The 21,901-nt window shown below is 53.6% G+C and overlaps 3 protein-coding genes across 3 annotated transcripts; all 3 read right to left on the bottom strand.

The window, feature by feature from the left end:
- Positions 1 to 628: 628 nt before the first annotated feature.
- On the bottom strand, positions 629 to 4,029 carry LOC118697627 (carboxypeptidase A1-like). Its single transcript, XM_036400410.2, is given in 11 exon segments — positions 629 to 816; positions 1,560 to 1,644; positions 1,828 to 2,027; positions 2,315 to 2,405; positions 2,597 to 2,707; positions 2,805 to 2,906; positions 2,984 to 3,085; positions 3,171 to 3,272; positions 3,354 to 3,488; positions 3,680 to 3,761; positions 3,905 to 4,029. Coding segments are annotated over 11 exon segments (1,323 nt in total).
- Positions 4,030 to 4,699: 670 nt separating this feature from the next.
- LOC118697922 (carboxypeptidase A1-like) lies at positions 4,700 to 10,359 on the bottom strand. Its single transcript, XM_036400934.1, has 11 exons — positions 10,138 to 10,359; positions 8,276 to 8,357; positions 7,746 to 7,880; positions 7,505 to 7,603; positions 6,865 to 6,966; positions 6,490 to 6,591; positions 6,270 to 6,380; positions 5,713 to 5,803; positions 5,371 to 5,570; positions 5,014 to 5,098; positions 4,700 to 4,941 (listed from the first exon to the last, which is right to left on the bottom strand). Exons 1-11 carry the CDS (start codon positions 10,200 to 10,202, stop codon positions 4,754 to 4,756), a joined length of 1,260 nt encoding a protein of 419 aa, XP_036256827.1. The 5' UTR covers positions 10,203 to 10,359; the 3' UTR covers positions 4,700 to 4,753.
- Positions 10,360 to 13,163: 2,804 nt separating this feature from the next.
- LOC118697921 (carboxypeptidase A2-like) lies at positions 13,164 to 20,117 on the bottom strand. Its single transcript, XM_036400933.1, has 11 exons — positions 20,053 to 20,117; positions 18,792 to 18,873; positions 17,744 to 17,878; positions 17,192 to 17,290; positions 16,639 to 16,737; positions 16,407 to 16,508; positions 15,458 to 15,568; positions 15,038 to 15,128; positions 14,382 to 14,581; positions 13,592 to 13,676; positions 13,164 to 13,351 (listed from the first exon to the last, which is right to left on the bottom strand). The coding sequence occupies exons 1-11, from the start codon at positions 20,115 to 20,117 to the stop codon at positions 13,164 to 13,166; spliced, it is 1,257 nt and encodes a 418-aa protein (XP_036256826.1).
- Between the last annotated feature and the right edge of the window lie 1,784 nt (positions 20,118 to 21,901).

Here is a 21,901-nt window from a genome sequence, read left to right as displayed (position 1 = left end):
CCTTCCCTAGGGATTGCAGCAGGTGAGCTGGGGTCACACAATCCTAAAGGGTTCGCTGGGAAGGGACCTTAAAACCAGTCCAGTTCCAACTCCTGGACACCTCCCACTATCCCAGGGTGTTCCAAGCCCTGTCCAGCCTGGCCTGGGGCACTGCAGGGATGCAGGGGCAGCCCCAGCTGCTCTGGCAATCCCAGCCCAGCCAGGAATTCCTCATTGCCAAGATCCCATCCCTGGCTGCCCTCTGGCACTGGGAGCCATTCCCTGGGTGCTGTCCCTGCAGGCCTTGGCCCCAGTCCCTCTGCAGCTCTCCTGGAGCCCCAGTGAATCCTGCTGGCCTCATGTCCCAGAGCCCGATTCCCTTCCCATCCTCTGCCACATCAAAGGGAAAACCACCACCTTCCTTCCTTCCTTTTTGTTCCTGCTATTTTCATGCCCTTTCAATCAATTCCTTTTCCGGGCCATGACCCAGCACACCCTGTTTGTGCTGGCACCAACTCCAACTCCAGAAGGGCTTTTCCACCCAGATTGGGAAAAAGGGAAAACAACCACAAGCTTTTCTCATCCTTCTTTGCATTTATTTACCGATTGCCTTCTCCCCTCTCTCCAGCTGCTGCAGCCTGATCCCAGCTCAGTAGATGTTGTCCCTGGCGTGCTCCATGATGACCTTCAGTGCCAGCCAGGTCTCCTGGGCGGTGGGGACGATCTGCTTGGCGGGCAGCAGGAATCCATAACGCCCCGTGTCCCGCAGCTCGAAGGTGAAGGAATATTTGATCCCCTGGTTGTAGGTCCAGTCCACAGTCGATCCACTGGCTCTGTCTGGGGGAGGAAAAAGGGGGGGGATTCAGAGCCTTGACGGCTTTGTACAGTGTCTCTGTCTTCCTGGGAGCCTCTCAGGAGCCTTGGGTTGGCAGACAGCAGGGGACACTCTCTCACTAGCCCTGGGGGTACTGAGGGCAGCCGGGCTGGTCTCCAGCTTTGCAGCAGGAGAGACACCAGAGACACGGGTAGAAGAGAAAGGGTTGACTCTTAGCAGGGGTTAATGCAAGGTTTTATTCTAGGAGTTCCCTACACCTCAGGGGCTCCTGCTGAGAGCCCCGGGAGATGTGCCAAGGTTACATTCAAAGGGAGCTGGAAACCCAAAGTAGAGAACATTTTACTGACCAAGAAGCGACCCTAAGGGATGGGTGCTGGGGATGATAGACATTTAGGACAGCATATGGGGTCATACTTGGGGGCTGAGCCCTGGCCTCTGGCTGATCACTCGACATCCTGGACCGAAACTTCTAGGTAAAGGGGATGGGATGCTGAGTGAATGACAGAGAGCCGGGGTGGGGGTTTGGGGATGATCTCAGCAAAAGGATTACACAGGTAAAGGTTGAGGGGGGTGCCCTCTGGGGTAAACCACTTGGGAAAAATACGGGGATACAAAACCAAAATTATTACAAAATATTACAAAGTATAAAAACACACTATAACAGTACAGGAATCCCGTGGGATATGTGGCCGGTGTGAGGAACGGTTTTGGGATTTGCGGGTTTTGGGGCTGCCCCAGCACTTACAGATGGTGGTGATGATGCTGCCATACTTGAACTTGGTGCCATACAGGGAGGACAGAGCTGCCACGGCCTTGGCAGAAAGCTCATGCTGGGAATACAGGGAAGGGGGAAAGATGAGCCAAAGAAGGGAAAAAACTGTGGGTACAGCTTTTTTCTGGGTGCAACAAAGCTCCTCCCAGCTTCCCAAGGGATGCAGGACAGAGGTGGCTCCTCCTTGGAGCAGCAGAAGAGCTCCACCCCATCCCAGCCCCTCAAGGCACTTGGGCCTCACCAGTTCCTGCTCATCTGGCGCCGGGGTCTCAGTGTAGCCATAGGGATAGAGCAGGAGCTGGGAATAGCTGTGGATGGAGACAAAAGCCTTGATGTTGCCATGGCTCTTCACAAAGTCCACGATGGATTTCACCTCAGGCTCCGAGTTGGGGTAGGGTCCGTGGTACGTCTCTGAGCAAGAGTTCCCGCTGGCTCCGGCATCTGCGGAGAAGAGGATGGTGAGAACACAGTGGGCAGTTGGGGGATTCCAAGCCCAAGAGGTTCTCCCACCCCTCAGCTCCTTGGTGGTGATCAAGGGATGCTCCTGGGGCATCTCCTCCTAGAGATTTGTGTGGTGACTTTCATTTGTCACTGGGGGACATCAAACCAGGAGAGCAAATCCCACCTCTTCCCCAGGGGACATCAATGGATCTTTGAGCCAGAAACAGCTTTGGAGCCTCCAGCTGGAGAGTGGCAGCGCTCCACAGGGGCAAGGGGGCAGCTCTGACCTCCAAAACCGGCGTCCCAGTTGCGGTTGGGGTCCACTCCGACACAGATGGCGCCCGCGTGCCTGGACCTGGTCTTGCGCCACATGCGGTTCTGGGAGGGCAGAGCCACCTCAGCAGGTGCCCAGGGCTGGGGCTCCACAGCTTGTGGTGGGCTCCTTCCCATCCCATGGAAATGTGGTTGGGGAGGCTTTGCCCCCCCAGGGATGTGCAACCCCCCCAAATGCTCCCCAGCCCCATCCAGAGCAGCTGTGGGATGCAGGGGGAGGGGACCCGGCGCAGTACCGTGGTGTGGGTGTAGGCAAAGCCATCTGGGTTGGTGACAATCTCCAGGAAGATGTCCATCGTCTCCAGGATGGAGGCCACACCTTCGTTATTGGCGTGATCCTGGACAATCTAGAGAGGATGGAGGGTTGGGGCTCCCTGTCCTCCCTGTGGGATCACCCGCCTGGACCCCAGAGCTCCTGGGGACCCTCATGGGATGTGTCAGTACCTTCTTGGCAAACCAGACGCCGCTGGCCTGTGTCACCCACTCGCGGGAGTGGATCCCGGTGTCGATCCAGATGGCCGGGCGGTTCGTGCCCCCTGTGCTGAACTGGGAGAGCAGAGAGGGGGGTTGGCTTTGTCCCTGTCACCACTTTCCCCTCTGGATCACGATCCCCAAATCCTCACCTTGAGCACGTAGAGGGGACGGTTCTCGGTCGAGCGGCCGATCTCCAGCTTGCTCACCAGGTTGGGGTTCTCGGCCACCAGCATGTCCATGAAATTGTAGATCTGGGAATGAGAGATGCGGGGGTCACTCCCCTGCCCAAGAGCAAACTTCTTCCCTCAAAATGCCCCAAATCTTGTGCCTTCCCACCTCATCTATGGTATGGTAGGCCTCGTAGTTGAAGGTGGTGGTGTCGACCGACCGCTGGCGGCTGCTGCGGAGCATCTCCGTCTGCTCTTCATCCAGCAGGGCCTGTAGGACAGGGCTGGGATGAGCCCCATTCCCACTGATGGGATCCCACCTCTCCCCTGCCTCCCCTGCAGCACTGCTGACCTGCACATCCTCAATCATGATGGAATAGGAGACCCCACTGGCCTCCAGGTGGGCTTTGACCGCCTGCAGGCTGCGGAAGGGCACGCGGATGTCCACGGGCAGTCCCAGCCTGCGGGGAGCCAGCCAGAAATCCAGCTGCAGGGGGAAAAATGGACATAAGGGGTGAGATCCTGCTTTGGGGTGCACCCCCAGCACCAGCCTGTCTTGCTTTTCACCTCTTGGTTCCCAAAATCCCACATCCAACCACATCCTTGCTTTGCTTATGGGGTGTAAAACGAAGGCCGTGGGCTGGGGCTGTCCCCAGAATCCACCTCCACACCCAGTACCTGCAGATGCTCCAGGTCCTGCAGCTCCTGCACCTTCTGCAGCTCCTCATTGCTCTGGGGGACGACGCGCAGCACCTGGTGCCTGTGGGGTCAGGGGGTGCTGAGGGGTGTGGGACAAGCTCCGGCCCCATTAGTCTGACCTAAGCCCACCCATCCATCCCCCCATTCCAGGGATTTCCCCTGAGCCTTTGGCCTGCCCCACCCTCCCCATCCTGGCCCCCCTACCCAAAGAAGGTCTCGGTGCAGGTGGCCACTGCCACCAGGGCAGCCAGGAGCACGGGGAGCCTCATGGTCAGCAGGGACAGCCGGTCTCACATCCCAGCAGTGCCCTGGGGCCTCTTATATCCCATGGGATGCTGGCCCCAGCCCGGCCCCTCCAGCTGTCCCTTTTCCCAGGGCCCTGGGAAGGCTGTGGCTGCCACCAGCCAAGGTCAGGCCCTGCTGTCCCCATGCAGGCACTCCTGGCCAAACCTGTCCCAGGAACCGGCTGGGGCCCTGGTGAGTCAGCTGCCAGCAAGGTGAGACCGGGAGGTGCCAAAATCCCACAGCCTCCAGCACCAGCTGAGGGGAGGGAAAGGATCAATTTGGGTTGAGAATGCACAAAATGCAGATTTTCACTTGGGGCTTGGTGAGCTGCATCCTCCCCACCACAGCGGTGGGGAAACTGGTTTAAAATTTGGCTGAGGAAAGTGATGTAAAGCTTGGCTCAGGACAGAGGTCAGAGCAGGTGACAGTTGTCCCAGTAGCCAAAAATAAACAGCAAATACCCTGAGGGTACCCCATGTCCCTCCTTGTAGCCCTCTGGGAAGGGATGATGGAGCAAAGCTGCTCAAAACCCCACAAATTTGGGGTCGCTTGCCCAAAAAACCCCCATCTCCTCCCATGCTGGCTGTTGGCTCCGGAGGATGGGGACTTTGAGCCAAAGTCACAAGGGGAAAATCAACACCTGCAGGACTGGGAGTCCTTTTCCAGCCTTTCTTTGGAGATTAGCATGAAAAAAACGAGGGTGCCTGAAACCACTGAATGTCCATGAGGATTTATTGAGAGGAGGGAATGCTGGGGGAGGTGCTGGGGTCAGTATGGATGCTCCAGGACGTGGACCATGATGTCCAGGAGCGCCGGCCACGTCTCGGTGGCAGTGGGGACGATCTGCGAGCTGGGCAGGAGGAATCCGTAGCGCCCCGAGTCCCTCAGCTCCAAGGTGAAGGAATATTTCACCCCGTTGTCATAGGCCCAGTCGATGGTGGTGCCTCCTGCCATGTCTGCAGGGAGAGGAGCCCAGGTGGGAGCCCATTCCCGAGGGATTTGCTGCAGGATGAGGGAGGGACACTCACAGATGGTGTTGGCGATGCTGCCGTAGGTGTATTTTGTCCCGAACACGGCGGCCAAGTCGCTCACGGCCTTCTTGGCCAGTTCATTCTGCAAAGGAACCACCAAAAGTGGTGCGATCTGGTGGATCACAGGGCACGGGGATCTAAAGCCCATCATTCCCCATCCCTTCTGCTCTAAGTTTTCCCCAAAACCTTTAATTTTTGATGATTGAGGTGCATCTCACAACCACCCTCCTCCAGAACCCCGAAGCAGGGGTTTGATATTCGGGTTGCATCTAATGAGAGGAGCGGGGGAGCTCCTGGGATGCTCTGCCTGACTTTGCCAGGTGGTCCCAGCCCCACGTTTTGGGGCCACCTCACCATTTCCTGGTGGTCGGGCGCGGGCGCCCTCCTGTATCCGTAGGGGAAGAGCAGCATCTGGGAGTAGCTGTGGATGGAGATGACGGATTTGACGTTCCCGTGGGCGCGGATGAAATCCACGATGGCTCTCACTTCCCTCTCGGAGTGGGCGTGAGGGCCATGATAGACCTCAGAGCAGGGATTGCTGCTGGAGCCAGCACCTGGAGCAGGGGGAGGAGGAGATCCAGAGAGGATCCCTCGGGAAGGGGTTCCATCCCTGCGTTTCTCCACTCTAGCAGAAAGTTTTGATGTTTTGAGGCACAAACAATGCCTGGCGTGGGGACCTGGTGGCCAAGGTCTCACCTCCAAACCCAGCATCCCAATTCCTGTTGGGATCCACTCCCACGCAGCGGGATCCAGCGTTGATGGACCTGGTCTTGCGCCACAGGCGGTTCTGGGAGCACACGGAGAGGACACTGGAACAGGGATGTGAATCCCAGTCCCTGCCCAAGCATCTCCAGGGATCTCCACTCAGAGAACAGGGATGTGAATCCCAGTCCCTGCCCAAGCATCTCCAGGGACTCCACTCAGAGAACAGGGATGTGAATCCCAATCCCTGCCCAAGCATCTCCAGGGATCTCCACTCAGAGAACAGGGATGTGAATCCCAATCCCTGCCCAAGCATCTCCAGGGATCTCCACTCAGAGAACAGGGATGTGAATCCCGGTCCCTGCCCAAGCATCTCCAGGGACTCCACTCAGAGAACAGGGATGTGAATCCCAATCCCTGCCCAAGCATCTCCAGGGATCTCCACTCACCGCCCCGCAGGGAGGAACATCCCTCCCCACCCAAAACCCACGGACAGCTGTGGCTGGGGACAGCGCTGGGACGAGATCCCCCCGTGGTGTCCCCGCACTCACGGAGCTGTGGGTGAAGGCAAAGCCGTCGGGGTTGGTGACAATCTCCAGGAAGATGTCCATGCTGTCCAGGATGGCCGTGACAGAGGGGTCCTGCCCGTATTCCTTGGCGATCTGTGCATGGAGAGGAGCAGGAGCTGCCCCGGTGCCCCTTGGAGATGAGGGGTGGGACAGATGCGGGGTAAGAATTGGGGTCCCACGTCCCAGGTGATCCCAAGGTGACCTTGTTGGCTGTCCAGACACCGGTGGCTTGGGTGATCCATTCCCGCGCGTGGATGCCGGTGTCCAGCCAGATGGCCGGGCGGTTCGATCCCCCGGTGCTGAACTGTGCGGAACCGTGGGATCACTGAGGCTGGAAAAACCCTCCAGGATCATGGAATCCACCCTGTGCCCCGTGCCCACCTTGTGCCCAGCCCAGAGCCCTGAGTGCCACCTGCAGGAGTTCCTCAGACACCTCCAGGGATGGGCACTCCAAAGCTCCCTGGGCAGCCTGAGCCCCTTTCCACGGGGAAATTGCTGCTGATTGCAGCCTGAGGCTGCCCTGGCACAACCTCTCACGCTGAGGGGCATTTTCAGGCCAGGCTGCCCCAGGACCCACCTTCAGCACGTACAGAGGCCGCTGCTCGTAGCTCTGCCCCATCTGGACCTTGCTGACCAGGCTGGGATGCTCCTCCACCAGGACATCCATCCACTCATAGATCTGCAAGGAGGAGCTGCTGGCTCAGGAGGCTCAGCCTGGTGCTCACCTTTTGCTTTTGAGGCTGTCCAGCACCAGATGCAACAAGCAGAGCTTCCCTGGGGAAGATCTGCTGCTTCCCTGGAGACCTGGGACTCCCCTGGAGAGGACCTCGTGCTTCCCTGGAGAACATGAGGTGCCTGGGGCTCTGTGCGAGCAGGGAAAGGCACCTCACAACATTTTTGGAAAAGTAGAATGAATGGTGAGGAGAAAAGTTCTAAGACCCCCCCCCAACACCACCACAGCCCACACCAGTCTCAAACTGGGCTCCAAGCATCCCCAAAGTGAAGCTGAAAATGTCTTCCACAGGGTAGAAGTGGTTCCAGGAGTGGCCATGCTGGATGTGGAAGGTTTCCCAGTCTCCCATCTCAGCTGAAAGCTCCAGCAAGGAGGAGAAACGTGTCCCAGGGAGGTCTCACCTGTCACCAAGAACTCACCACGACCTTCACCACATGGATGTGACCCCAGCAGGACAAAGCCAATGCTCTGCAGAGAAAGGTACCTCATCTATGGTGTGGTAGGAGGCGAAATCAAACATCCTGGAGCTTCTCTTTACCCTCCTAGACCTCCTCATGCTTTCCTTTTCTTCATCCAATAATTCCTGGTTAGGAGGCAAAAAAACCCCAAGATCAAAAAGGCTGGAAGGAGGAGGGGGTTGGATTTTTCTGCTTGATTTCCAACTTTTGGGCTTTCTCTCAGGGCTGAGCTGCAGGAGCTCATCCTGTTCCTGTCATAGCCATTACCTGCACGTCCTCGATCATGATGCTGTAGGAAAAATTATGGGACACCAGGAATTTTTTGACTCCTTGGAGGCTGGGGAAGGGCACCCGCAGGTCCACGGGGTGGCCAAGGCTGTTGGGGTGACGCCAAAAATCCACCTGGGAAGAGGAAGTTGAGCTGAAAGGGAGAACTCAGCCCCATCCTGTGCTGGTGCTCATCCACTGAGCTCCCCAGCACCTCCAGGGGTCTCACAGGAAGTTCCACGAAGGATTTAAAAAGGTTTTTGGGCACATTTTGGGCCACAGTCTGGATAGGGATTTACAGAAATGTTCCAGCCCAAGTTGTCTGAGGGAGTATTTGTGGGATGTTCCCAGTTCATACAAAACAGGAGCTCTGAGCTCAAGGATCCCCAGGTTAAATTCACATTTATATGGTTCTAAATTGTACATCTCCAAAATGGGGGGGAAAAAGGATAGGATGGCAAAAGAAGGAGGGAGCCCTGGATTCACCTGGGTCTGTGACCAGGGGGTGCCCAGGACCCCTCGGAGCTCACCTGCAGCTCCTCCTGCTCGCCCAGCACCCTGAGCAGGGTGATGTGCTCCTCGTTCCTGGCCGTGACACGCAGGACCTGGTCCCTGCAGGGAGGCAGAGGGGTCACAGGGAGGGGACTCTGGCCTGGGGGGAGGCTGGGGAAGCTCCACACCAGCTCGGAGGGTTGGAAGATGCATCAATTGTTGGTGTGAGAGAAAAAAAATGCATGTTCAGAGCAGCCATGATGGGAAAAGAGCAAGTGCTGGGGGTCTGAGATGAACTCCAGCCTTGTTTGATCAGCTCCCAAGATGTTGGGGAATATCTCCCATGGGTATGTTCTATGTCTATGGATGTATTCCCTAGCAGAGGTCCCAGTCCAGCCTGGCTGGGCTTCCCAAGGACAGGCACAGCCCCTGGACAGGAGGAAGTGTTCTGTGGGACAGAGGTTTTCTCATCTCGGATCAATCCTCTACCTCCAACCTCTCCTGCTGGGCAGTGCTTAAAGCTGCTCCCAGAATGGCACAAAATTCCTTCACCTTTTCCCTTTCGTCCTTTTCATCCTCTTAACTCCCATTTTTCAGTTTAACCAGCTCCCCAGGGTGATCACAATTTCCATTCTGTGCCTGGGGAACTCAGGCAGGCATTAAATCCTTGTGATTTTTCCAAAATCAGGGAGCAGCCCTGACATTCCCTGGACAGTCTTGGCTCACAGCCACCCCCTGCCTGGAGGAGAGTGATGGGATCCTGGATGGATCCCTCAACGCCTCATTGTGTCCCAGGAGGAAGGAAAGCAGGGGGGAAGGTGGGTCAGCCACATCACAGAATATCCTGAGCTGGAAGGGGCCCATAAGGATCAAATCCCACTTCAGGCTCTGCCCAGACACCCCAACAATCCCACCCTGTCCTTGAGAGCGTTGTCCAAATGCTCCTGGAGCTCTGGCAGCCTTGGGAATGTGACCATTCCCTGGGGAGCCTGAGCAGTGCCAGCATGCTCTGGATCAGGAGCCTTTCCTGCTATCCAACCTAAACCCCCCTGGCACAGCTCCATCTGTTCCCTGGGCCGTGAGAGCACCAGCTCTGGCTCCAGTGTCAGTCCAGCTGGTGGGATGTCTCTGAGGGTACTTTTTAATGGATAAATTTTCCCTACTCCCAACATGGAATTCCCACTTTCTCTACAAATTAGTTCTCATTGCCAGTCCATTCATTCAGACCTTTCTGGAAGCTTTGGGAGTTTTGGGTTGTCCTGACCTCCCCCCCTATATTCCATGCCCCCTTCTCACCCTCATTCCTGCACTGGTGCTGTTCTTAACTGCAGGAGCTGCAACCAGGACACTCATCCTGGAAAAGTGCTGCCCTCCCTCCCCAGGGTCCCTTTTCCAGACACATCTTGTTCTTTCCCACGGTGTTATCCCCAGAAATCCTTGGTTATTCCCAGCAATCCTTGGCTGTTATTCCCAGCAATCCTTGGCTGTTATTCCCAGCAATCCTTGGTTTTTATTCCCAGCAATCCTTGGCTGTTATTCCCAGCAATCCTTGGCTGTTATTCCCAGCAATCCTTGGTTTTTATTCCCAACAATCCTTGCATGGCTCCACAGCCATCGTCTTTGAGCCCTACACATCATCCCCTGATCCTCTGGGATTCCACACCCTGGCAAAGCTTGGAGCGATGCCCTCAGGCTTCAGCATTCCCTAATTTCTACCTGCTCCAAACCTCCCTCCAACCCTGGGGTGAAACCAAACCTTTCCCAGTTGGCAAAAACCCTGTTGGATTTCCATCCTTTGGGATGCCACCCTTCAGGCTGACCCTGAGGGACAGTGGTGGGGAACGGGCCATCCCCATCCCAGCCATGGTGTCCCACCGCCCCCGGCCCCAGCAGGACTCACCCCACGAAGAGCTGCTCAGTGCTGCTGACCCCCAGGAGGGCCAGGAAGACCAGGAGGGTCTCCATGGTGGGTGGGAGCAGAGCACAGCCCCCAGCACAGACAGAACCCCCTCGGTGGTCGGGGTCCCTCCCGGAGCTCCTCACCGGGGCCGCATCCGCCGCCCCCGCGGCGTCGGCAGCGACAAACAGAGCAGGCAGGAAGGGCTCCCAGAGCCCAAATGTTTGCTTTATTTGGCAAAGTCAACACAAGAGCAGCCAAATTAGGGAGGATCTGATAACGTCTCCCTCGGTGAGTGGGTCCTGGATGAGTGTCCCTGCTCCCAGCCCCGAGCTGCCGTGGGCACGGGCGGCTCCCAACCCACGGGCGTGGGACAGTGGGGATGGCGTGGTCACAGGAACCCCAAAACCACAAGGAAACACCTCTTTGTTTCCATGGATTTCTTCATTACACATTGCTATGAGTAAGTCAATCATAATTATGATTAGTAATGCATGTGTAATGACAAGCTACTACAAAGTTACTTGCAGGAAAAGCAAGCATTTAAACGTAGATTTATTTATGATTAATTAGTTTATGCATATAGATAGATAGATAGATAGATAGATAGATAGGTAGAATGTAAAATATATTATTCAAATCATTCATCAAACCATTCCCAGGAGTGGGGTCACTTGGTGGTGGATGAAATCTCACTTCAAAGCGGATGGAAGTCGTGGAGCTCAGAGGTGCACAAGGACACTCACCTGGGGTAATGTTCAGACAGAAAGGCTCATTTTTGGGTAGAAAATGAATTATTTTTCTGTTTTCAGTGTAAGCAGTGGCTGTGAGCAGCTGTCACTGAGTGGGGCTATCCCAGGAGGTCACTTTGTCAGAGGTGTCTTTGTTCCCCAGGTAAAGCAGAGTCTTTGTTCTGCAGGTTACAGCAGGGCCTTTGTTGGGCCTTATCTGCGCTGCCCCTGAGCTCCCACCGTGCTTGTCAGGGATGCTCCTGGTTCCTGGGCTGTGTTCCCAGGCTGGCAGGCACCTCCCAGGGCAGGTTTTTACAGCTGACATCCTCTGACCATGGTTTTCTCCATTGAATCCAGGGGGTTCTGGCTGCACCGGAAGCAGGAGGTGCCGTGGGAAGGTGCTGGGGTCTCTTGGGCCTTTGTGATGCAGAACTGGCGCTGTTGCTGAGGGGCTTCCAGGATCATGGGGTGCTTGAGGTGGGAAGGGACCATGGCAGGTCTGTGTCCAATGCCTGGGTGGGGCATGGTCAGCTCTGGGGACCCACCAGGACCCTCCTCGTTGGATCTTGGAGTCCTCCAGAGATGGAGGCTGCATGGCCCCGCTGGCACCAGGTCCTGCTGCTTCTCCTCCTGGTGAAAAGAATTCCCTGATGTCCCTCCTGGCTCTCCCTCATTCCAGCTGGGGCTGCTGTCTCTCCCATCACTCTCTGTGGTGAAGAGCTTGGCTGTTTCCTCAGTACCCTCCTTCCTTGGGATGGGAAGGTCCCTGTTAGGTCCCTCCACCTCAGACCTGTGTCATCTCCAGCCCATCTCCCTCCTTGCCCCACCATGGCACACACTCTCCTGTTCCTCTGGGGCATCCACTGCTCTGGCTCCAGATCTCTCTGGAGTCAGGGTTCCAGACCTGGATGAGCTCTCCTCACACCAGGCACTTAGGGAGGAGGGACAGGGGCCTCGAGCCCTGGAGGGTTGGAATGAGCTTCCACACCAGGACAAGGCCACAGTTCCACACTCCCAGCCGAGGCTCCTCGGGCTCTGCAGTTGCTGTTCTGAAGACAAGAGCTCATCCAGGTCCAAGAGCCAGCTGTGTGCCCTGTCCCTGGGATTTACCATCAGTGGTTTTTAGTCATGGGGCACAGGATGGGATTTTGGAAAGCTGGGTCAGTTTGGGAAGCAGGCGCCACTGGCTAAGGCCATGAGCAGAGGGGACAGGGACACAAGGGCAGCACTGGCTGCCCCAAGCATGGGTTTGCTTTCCAAAACAGCTGCTTTTAACCCAAACCCAGCCCCTTGGGCTGCTTCCCTCAGCTGCACCTTCCCCTTTTCCTGCCAACAGCTCTGAGCCCGAGTCCACAGGGTTTTATCGGACACATCAGTGCTGTTTGCTCTCCTGCCAGCCTCCCGAGGGTGAGTAACTCACCAGCTGCTGGGGGGTCACAAGACACCAAGATAAACCTGTTAGACTCGATAATCACCACAGCAGCAGCAGCCAGAGCTAATCTCTGATCCTTCAGGGCCTCCGGAGCTCTTTGCTCTTAATCCCCAAGAAATTTGCAGGATGAAAATGGAGCGAGGGGCTCCTGAGGGACCGGGTGCTGGGTCAGGGGAGGTGTCCTCCCATCTCCATCTTCCCTCCAACCATGTCCACTGGGAACACGTGGGAGGGAGAAAAGGGCAGCCAAATATATGAGGGTGTACATTTGAGGACAGTGGTCAGGGGCCTGGCAGGGTCCTGAGGCTCGTTAAGGGAAATTAAATTCCTTTAATTAGTTCCATAGCCTGGATAATGCTGGTCAACACCAGGCCCTCTGCACCAGCTCCTCAGCCTGGAGAAGGCTCCAGGGAGAGCTCAGAGCCCCTGGCAGGGCCTGAAGGGGCTCCAGGAGAGCTGCAGAGGGACTGGGGCCAAGGCCTGCAGGGACAGCACCCAGGGAATGGCTCCCAGTGCCAGAGGGCAGCCAGGGATGGGATCTTGGCAATGAGGAATTCCTGGCTGGGCTGGGATTGCCAGAGCAGCTGGGGCTGCCCCTGCATCCCTGCAGTGCCCCAGGCCAGGCTGGACACTGGGGCTGGAGCAGCCTGGGACACTGGGGGGTGTCCCTGCCATGGCAGGGTGGCACTGGATGGTGGGCAGGGAGGGTTGTGTCCCAAAATCTCCTCAGGGATGTGTCACACACAAGGAACACGCGCCAAACACCACGTGGGCAATGCACAGGGGTTTATTCAGCCCTTTCTATCACAACAGCCATCATGGAGGGTTTCTGAGCTGTGCTGCAGAGCTGACTCCCAGCCCAGCTCTCAGGAGGACTTGTCCCTCACGTGCTCCATGATTTTCTTCAGGCCCAGCCAGGTCTCCTTGGCAGCAGGGACGATCTGGTTGGCGGGCAGCAGGAATCCATAACGCCCCGTGTCCCTCAGCTCGAAGGCAAAGGAATATTTGATCCCATTGTCGTAGCTCCAGTCAATGCTGCCTCCACTGGCTTGGTCTGGAAGGGAAAGGGAGATGGTGCAGAGGGGGAGCAGAGCAATGGTGGAGTTCTGTTGTTCTGCTGTTGTTATTTTGGGGAACAAGGATGAGGTTTGGATGGGAACAGTCAGGTCTGAGGTGTGACCGGTGGTGTCACTGCACAGGGGCACTGTGGCTTCCACCAGGGACACATCCTGTGGGAGGACAGGGATCGGTGTCCTGGGACAGCCCCAAAAGCTCTGAGTGGCCAAATACTCACAGATGGTGTTGCAAATGGTGCCCACTTGAAAGGTGGTGCCATAGAGGGAGCGGATGGAACTGGCAGCAGCTCTTCCCAGAGATTCCTGCAGGGGAGAAGATGAAGGGAAAGTCAGGAAGCAGCCACACTTCCTGAGATTCAACATTGGGATTTCACCAGAAATCTCCAAACTGCTTTGGAGGTGATTCACACCAACAGCAGCCACAGCTCCCACAGCATTTCTGGGAGGTGCCACTGCAGGTGAGTTAACTTCCAGCAGGTTCTGTAAGTGTTCATCCAGTGTTTATCTCACTGGCTTGTCAAGGGAAGGCTCAAGAGATACTGGAAATTCCCAAGGCAGTTGGGATCTTCCAATACTCCAAGGTCAACTTTGGGCTCACTTCAACTACGTAATGGGGGTTGGATGGAAAACAGAGCTGGGTTCTTTGTGAAGGGGGGAAAAGGCAACAAATTGCCACAGGGGAACTGCATTTAGGTATTAGGACAAAAAAATTCCCCATGAGATTAAGGAAACTTTGGGATGAACTTGAAAAAGCTGTGGAATTCTTCTTTAGAAATATCAAAACAATCCAAATTTGGACTGAAATTGGCTCTGGCTCCAAAGCCCTTTCAGCACAGGGTTAGAACAGAGACCTCCAGAGTCTTTCCCATTGGAATTATGGTTGCGAGATCCACACTGCCTCAGAGATATTATTCCAGCTGTGGTGCTGTCATTAGGGAAGAGTAAGGAAAGTACAGAAAGGCAGCTGGACAGAAGAGAGGAAGGTAAAACCAAGTCCTGCTGTCTCACCAGCTCAGCATAATCGTCTGGCCTGGTGCATTTGTATCCATAGGGATACATCAGGAGCTGGGAATAACTGTGGAGGGTCAGGAAGGCCTTGAAGTTTCCATGATTCTTGATGAAGTCAACAACAGATTTCACCTCCACCTCGGAGTTGGCTCTGGGCCCGTGGTAGGATTCGGAGCAGGGATTGCTACTGGCTCCAGGACCTGGTGGTGCAAGGAGGGAACAGAGCTGTGAGGAGTGGAATTCCTGGGAGCTCAGGGCAGACCCCACAAAGCTGGGCTTTCCTAAGGACAGGGCTGCAGCCAAAGCAAGGCCTTAAACAAATGCTCAAACAGTGATGGAGTGTGAATGCTCAAGGGATGCACTTTTGAGATGATGCAACCTGGAACAGGCTGCCCAGCAACCCAGGAATCCACATTCCTGGGGCTATTCTATGGTTGGATGGGGCTGGGAACAACCTGGGATAATGAAAGGTGGCTTTGCCCGTGGCAGGGAGTGGAACTAAATAATGTTTTGGGTCCTTCCAACCCAAGCCATTCTGTGATTCCATGATTCCACAATGCTGCCTCACCCTGTGCTCTGGGGTGATTAATCCCCTTTGTAAAGGCAGCTGCTGGTTCTGTGTAACAGGATCCAGAATCCAGAAGCCTCATCCCTACCTCCAAAACCTGCATCCCAGTTCCTGTTGGGATCGACTCCAACGCAGACGCTGCCGGGAATCTTGGAGCGGGTTTTCCTCCACATGCGATTCTACAACAGAGAAATGCTCAAAAGGGGGCAAATCTGCATGCTGGCACCAAAACTGCTGCCCATCCATGGGGGATTGATCCTAGCCATGATCCCAAGAGTACTTCTGACTGCCAAGATGGGCCAATGGTCAAAAATCAAATGTATTTACTAAAACTGGGTATTTACAGGGGTTTAGGACGGGTTAGACAAGTGATGAGGATCTTTGTTTGCCCAACCCTTTGGTAACTCCTCTCACAGCATTAAAACTTTCAGAGCCCCCTTCCCTCATGTTTATTATTTCCTTGGAAGAAGCAGGAATCTCACTGAGCTCAGCCAGAGCGCTGACCCACCAAGGTGTGAGTGTACACAAATCCATCAGGGTTGGCGACCGGCAGCAGGAAAAGATCCATCTTGTCCAGCAGGGAGGTGATGGACTCATCTGTTCCATAGTCAGAGGCAATCTAGGCAGAGACAGAGCACACCCTGCTCAGCAGAGTAATTCCTTCCCAGATGTTCATCCCCTCATGGTTTGGGACACAGGAAAGGCTGGGTTTTGGGGCAGGGAAACAAGGAACATCCGTTTTCTGTGGGCCATAACTCTTCCTTGGTATACGTGTGGAGTGAGCAGTGAATCTGTTTTATTATTGTATTCTGAAGACAGGAGGTCTTTAGAATAAAATGGAAGAGGATAACAAAATGTCCTCCTCCCTGTCGCAGAGGACAGGCCAAAGCTGGCTCTTACACTGAGATGGAAGAGTCAGGTTGGGAATTCTCATCTGTGCTGCACTGACAGAGCCCAAGGAGCTTTTGGACAACACTCTTGGGCACAGGGTGGCTCTTGGGGATGGTTCTGTGCAGGGCCAGGAGTTGGACTCCATGATCCTGGTGGGTCCCTTCTAGCTCAGCTTATTCTGTGATCCTGGGACTTCTCTGGTGGCTCAGTCATTTCCAGCAGGATTTAAATCCTCATTTATTGAGAGCTGGAGGTCTGGCCATTTTGTGGAAGGAAACCAACCCCACTGCATTTCTGTGGGTGAGCAGAGCAAAGCAGCAATACAACCTCAGAGCCTTTGGGTATTTGTGTAACAATTTCACCGGAACCACTGCATTCTGTCTGCCTAAACTCAGCTGTTCTAACAGGACAGAGGCTCCCAATTCCAGGTTGAGGCAGCCACCACATCCTCAGGGAGTCAGCTGCTTTTGGGAGGTGAATTAACCGAACACATGGAGGGGTGATATCCTCTGAAACAGCAGCAAACATTGCCCAGAGAGGCCCGAGATGGGTCCCAGCTGCAGAACCTTGTTGGCGATCCACAGGGCGCTGGCCTGCGTGACCCACTCGCGGGAATGGATGCCGGCGTCGAGCCAGATGGCCGGGCGGTTGGAGCCTCCGGTGCTGAACTGGGAATCAAACACAGATCTCAGACTCACTCTGGCACCTCTCAGTCGAGCACATCCCATAACAGACTGGGCTGCTCTGGCCTGTGCTGTCATTCCTCCCTTTGGATGCACTCCATGGTATTTGCCGTACCTTCAGCACGTACAGAGGCCGCTTTTCGTAGGATTCCCCGATCTGGATCTTTTCCACAAAGCTGTACTCGGATGCAAGATGGTCCAGTTCTGCATTAATCTGAAATGCAAGGCCATGAACATCATCTTTGAGGACATTAATATCATATTTATGTGCTCTACCATTCGTTGGAAAGCCCATCCCATTCTGCCCCCCTGCCACAAGCAGGGACACCTTCCACTATCCCAGGCTGCTCCAGCCTGGCTTGGACATTCCCAAGGATGGGGAAGCCACAGCTTTATTTCTTTTTAGTTCTTTATTTCCCAGTTTCAAGATCCCTTTATGTCTCTTTCTTTGGAAGGATGGGTTTTGACAGAGTCTGCAGGAGAGTTTATGGAATTTTGATCAGTGCTGGCTGATTGTTCTGAGCACAAAATTAATGCTGCAAAAAACAAACCCACGTGCCAGAAAAAGCTGCAAGGACATTTTAGATGCTAATATAGGATGTTGAATTGAAGACAGCATGCAAAAAGACCAGAAAAAAATCAGAATGCTCTTCCCCTGAGGTACTCACATCATCCAGAGTGTGGTAAGCACTAAAGTCGAAGCTGCCGGTGCTGCGCTGCCTTTGGGCACTCTCGGCCATGTCTTGCCTTTCTTTATCCAGAACATCCTAAAATAACATTCAAATGGTGAGAAGTGTCTGCTTCACTGCTAAAAGATAAATAAATGAAAAGGCAGTGAGTTAATGCTGGTTTAGGTGCTCTTTGGGGATTACTGCTCATGAGGAAATGTCAGATTAGTGCCCAAGTGGGTGATTTTTATCCATAACCACTCTCAGCAGAATTTACTGACTGATCAGTAACTTCATTGTTGGGATTCCCACATGTCTGGGATCAAAAGTCCATGTGTAATTCCTCAGAAGAGCCCTGTGGAGTTTATTGATGTCACCACTCAGAGAACACCTACAGTGATCCATGGATTGTCTTTGAGGAATAATCCACAACCTACAAAAATGAGGGGAGGATCCCACCGAAAACAGAGTGTGGGAAAGTGGGAGTGAGGCCAAATTGTCAATCAGTGTTTCCAAAAGGTGTAAGAAATAGGTGCCAGTAGCATTGCCCACCTGCAGGTCTTCAATCAGGATGGAATATTCAATGCCCTGGGATTCCAGGAAGGCTTTCACTGACTGGACACTGCCAGCAGGGATTCTCACATCCACAGGGAGGGCAGGGGCAGAGGGGTTGATCCAGAAATCCAGCTGGAGAGGGAAAGGAAAATGGATTTGGTCTGGGGAAGGCATCCTGCAAACAGCTCTTGCAGAGTTTTAGAAATGCTGATTTCCCCCCAGTGCCACGGCCCCTGCAGAGAGGAGCCCTGGAATGCTCCGTTCTCTGGGGCCTCACCACAGCCTTGGACCAGTTCTGATAACTCAATAAAATAACAAACACCAAGGGCTTGAGCCGGTTTTTCACTGACTTCTAGGCTTTGGTCACTCAAACAAGAGGAAGCTTTAATTGTCTCTGATGACTATTTTATGATTTTCCCTTGTACAAGAAATAATTTCAAGTAAAACTCCATATTCCAGTCTTAGGTAATATGAAACCCATTGTTTTCATTTCTCCATATTCCAGTCTTAGGTAATATGAAACCCATTGTTTTCCTTTCTCTTTTTATCTCTCCTTTGGTAGGACTTTTCTAAATTTTAATTTCTAAATTATTCATATTATATTTTTTTTAAGCTAGAGATTTTAAACAGTGATGTTAAAAATTCTCACCAATGGCAATAAGAGTAATAATCTGGAATTTTACACTGTGTTTTCCTGTTTCAATACAGTGTAGACCAACTAATAAATGCCTTCCATAACTCTGGGAGACAAAATATTGCCATTCCCCTGGAAAAACAAGTTTTTCAACACTGAGATTAAGATCTAACGATTCAAATATTATGTAAACCCAGTAGGAAAAAAAAAAAAAATATATATAAATTCTGGCCCTCCTGAACACTGAGCTGGTACTCGAACTTGCAGGTCAAATTTAAAGTGTTGAGAGAGTGAAATTATTGATGGCAGCTGCCCCAGAGTGATGGGAACCTTCCAATGAGATGCAGATTCACACCCTGACCTGTTGCGAATGAGACGCAAATCCCAAATGCCTCTGTGGCCATGACCCACCTCCAGGTGTTCCAGCGACTCCAAAAGCTGCAGCTGCTTGACCTCCTCCTCATTCTTGGTCTTGACGCGGAGGACCTGGTGCCTGCAATAAATCCGTGTTTTCAGAAGCAGCCTCAGAAGGGGGCTGGCTGAGCTGGTTTGTGCCTGGGATCGTTAATTCAGTGTTAATTGTGTGTTCATGGCTCCTTTAATCAGTGTCACCCAAGAGCCCAACCGGCCACCCGCACCCTCCTCACAAACCAGAGAACGCGGATGAGTTTTAAATCGCAAGGATCAATCCTGCATCCATCGGGAACTTTTGTGGGACGATAATATCCCCGTTGAGCTGGGGAAGGATCCAGTGTTTGGGGAGCAGAGCAAACAGCAGGACTCGTTTACACCTCGTTTACACCTCGCTTACACCTCGTTTACACCTCGTTTACACCAGGATCCTCTCCCTGGCCAGCAGAGGGATAAGATCTCTTTGTTGAACCCAGTTAAATCAGCTCTAAAGGCATTTTTCCTCATCAATTACTTATTACTGGATTGTCCATAAGCTTTATCCCAGGACTGGATTCTGCTGCTGAGGAATGGAATAAGCAGGATTCAGTTCAGGATTAAATAAAAAATAGCCCCTCCTGGCTTTACAAACCCCCTCGTTTTGGGACATTTTTAATATTATTTTTTATTCTTAATCCTTAAACCTTCATGCACAGATTTACTCAACTGGAATCTAGTGCTCACTTCCTGCACCTCAGGATTTCTCCAGTAGGATTTAATAACCTTTAATTATTAAGGCACTTCCAAGGTCAGTGAGGCTGTGAGGAAATACCTTGTGGGATAATTTTTGCAAAGCAACGTAAAGAGAAACCTTCAGAATTTACTGGTTGGAAATCAGGATTTTAAATGCTTAGAAAGAAGAGAAAGAAAAAAAAATAAGAGACTTGGAGAAAAAAGGGAAAGTGGTGAACTTTCTGCTGTGAGGACAGGTTCTGGTCTTTCAGCTCTGCTTTTGCAGTGAGGTTCAATTCAAGCCAAAATGAAGCCTTGGATGAACAAGAATTGAGGATCTCAGCTCCACAGCTGGACCCTTCTCCTTAGAAAACCCAAACTAAAGCAAAGAAAGGTTCCCTCAAACACCACAACAGCAAAGCAATGAGAACAATCAGTCACAAAAACCAAAAAATTGTGCCCCGAGCAGATTTTGTGAGGGTGAGACAGTGAAAAACAACAAGAGGACACCAGCCCTAAATGAAAGGTTTTCCACAAAAGTGGAACTCACCCCACGAAGGTTTCCAGGCACAGGGAAGCCCCGATGAGGGCACTGAAGATCAAAATCAGCTTCATGTTTGCTGCAAGTTCAGCTGGGCCTGGCGAGGGGCGATTTATACAGAGCTTTATTTTTCAGATCAAACACATCTGATAGCACCTATCACTCCATGTGATCAAGTTCTCACATTTATCAGAGCCTTCAAGGCAACCAGCAGGCTGATTTCACCTCCAAAAAAATATTTTCCACTGACACATCCAAACCAGGGGGGGAGGAGTCGGTCCCAAAGCTCCGACCACAAAAATGTGAGTGTCCTTTAGGGCAGAGCAAAGCAGGGACAGACTGAACTCATCCCAGCTCTCACTGGGGGTCAGCAGCTCTGCCAGCCCACGCTTGGCTGGGGTTTTGAGTTGCCCATTCCTGGTTCCAAAGGACGTTTGTTATCCACGTGGGAGGCAGAGTCCTGCCTGAGCTTTGGGAATGTTCTCCCGTGGGAAGCCCCAGCTGTGGCTGTCCCACGGCTGCAGGTGAGCACGGGGCTGCTGGATAAACTTTGTGTTTATCCGAATGAAAAGGTTTCTGAGGACAGCCAGGAGCTGCCCCCGCTGGCACACCTGGGTTCCTGGGGAGCAGAGAGAGGGGAGGTGCTCAGCTGCTCAATCCACCTCAGGAGAATGGAAAGGAATTCCCAGAGGAAACTCTTAATAAAGATCTCAGTTGTATCACTCAGCATTTGTCAGCACCTCCCGAGGAGTCTCCTCTCCCCTGCACTCCCACCCCACTCCTCCTCAGGTGTCCTGTTGTGTTCCCAGTCCCAGGCAAGTCCTTTGTTTCGGGTTTTTGGGAACAAAGGGAGCCCCAGGCAGGGATTAGTCCTGTTTTGGCCTGTAGGATTGAGTCATCGTGTAACTGCTGTGTCTTGGGGGCACAGGAGAACTGCTCTGGTCTCTAAGGTTTAACCAAACCCAGTCCCTGGGGAAAAAGATCTCCACTCCCTCAACTTAAACCAAATAATAAAAATTTATCCCTCAGGACAGGAGCCATCACAGGAATTTCCTGCTTCTGGACCTACAGAGGAACTGTGGTGGGAGTCAAACCCCAGCTGCAGCTTCCAGACTCCAATATTTCCTAAGGAATCAGCTGACTGCCCACACGACCTGCCACGGCTCACACTTTGAAAACAGGAAGAAGGGATTTAATCTAGGGCAGAATTAGAGCTCGTTTCATTACTCATGCTACAGCCCACATGGATTTAAGGGCTGCCAAGGAACCCTGCCAAACCTGATGGCAGCATCCAAAGTATCCCAACAAGCTCTGAGTGCCCTGGTCAGCATCCTCTGGGGCCTCCACCCACGGCGTTTCAGGACCTGCATCTAAACCCAAACCTGGGACTCACCCCTCATCCCTGGGGGGCTGGAATGACCACGAGGTGCTAAAGGGTCTGGAGATGAGCCCTGAGCCATGGGCATCCATGAAATTGGAGTGAATCCAGAGGGGGCCCAAGAGCTGCTGCAGGGCTGGAGCCCCTCTGCTCTGGAGCCAGGCTGGGAGAGCTGGGAATGTTCCCCTGGAGAAGGGAGGGATCCAGGGAGAGCTTCCAGCACATTCCAGGGGCTCCAGGAGAGCTGCAGAGGGACTGGGGCCAAGGCCTGCAGGGACAGCACCCAGGGAATGGCTCCCAGTGCCAGAGGGCAGCCAGGGATGGGATCTTGGCAATGAGGAATTCCTGGCTGGGCTGGGATTGCCAGAGCAGCTGGGGCTGCCCCTGCATCCCTGCAGTGCCCAAGGCCAGGCTGGACACTGGGATTATTGAAGGGTTGGAGCCAGGTGGGCTTTAAGGTCCCTTCCCACCCAAACCATT

The sequence above is a fragment of the Molothrus ater genome, chromosome 5 (genome assembly GCF_012460135.2).
Source record: "Molothrus ater isolate BHLD 08-10-18 breed brown headed cowbird chromosome 5, BPBGC_Mater_1.1, whole genome shotgun sequence".
NCBI classification, from domain to species: domain Eukaryota; kingdom Metazoa; phylum Chordata; class Aves; order Passeriformes; family Icteridae; genus Molothrus; species Molothrus ater.
The sequence above is the reverse complement of the archived record's forward strand: the minus strand, read 5'-3'. Positions and strand labels throughout refer to the sequence as shown.

Excerpts from the sequence above, each read along its gene's own strand:
- LOC118697922 (XM_036400934.1), bottom strand. The coding sequence starts at position 10,202 with ATGGAGACCCTCCTGGTCTTCCTGGCCCTCCTGGGGGTCAGCAGCACT. Across the intron at positions 5,099-5,370 it reads CGCCCGACCACCAGGAAATG|AATGAACTGGCCAAGAAGGC; the intron begins GTGAGGTGGCCC and ends GTTCCTTTGCAG. Across the intron at positions 4,942-5,013 it reads CAGCATCGCCAACACCATCT|ACATGGCAGGAGGCACCACC; the intron begins GTGAGTGTCCCT and ends CTCTCCCTGCAG.
- LOC118697921 (XM_036400933.1), bottom strand. The coding sequence starts at position 20,117 with ATGAAGCTGATTTTGATCTTCAGTGCCCTCATCGGGGCTTCCCTGTGC. Across the intron at positions 17,291-17,743 it reads TCCTGATTGAAGACCTGCAG|GATGTTCTGGATAAAGAAAG; the intron begins GTGGGCAATGCT and ends ATGTTATTTTAG. Across the intron at positions 13,352-13,591 it reads CACCATTTGCAACACCATCT|ACCAAGCCAGTGGAGGCAGC; the intron begins GTGAGTATTTGG and ends TTTCCCTTCCAG.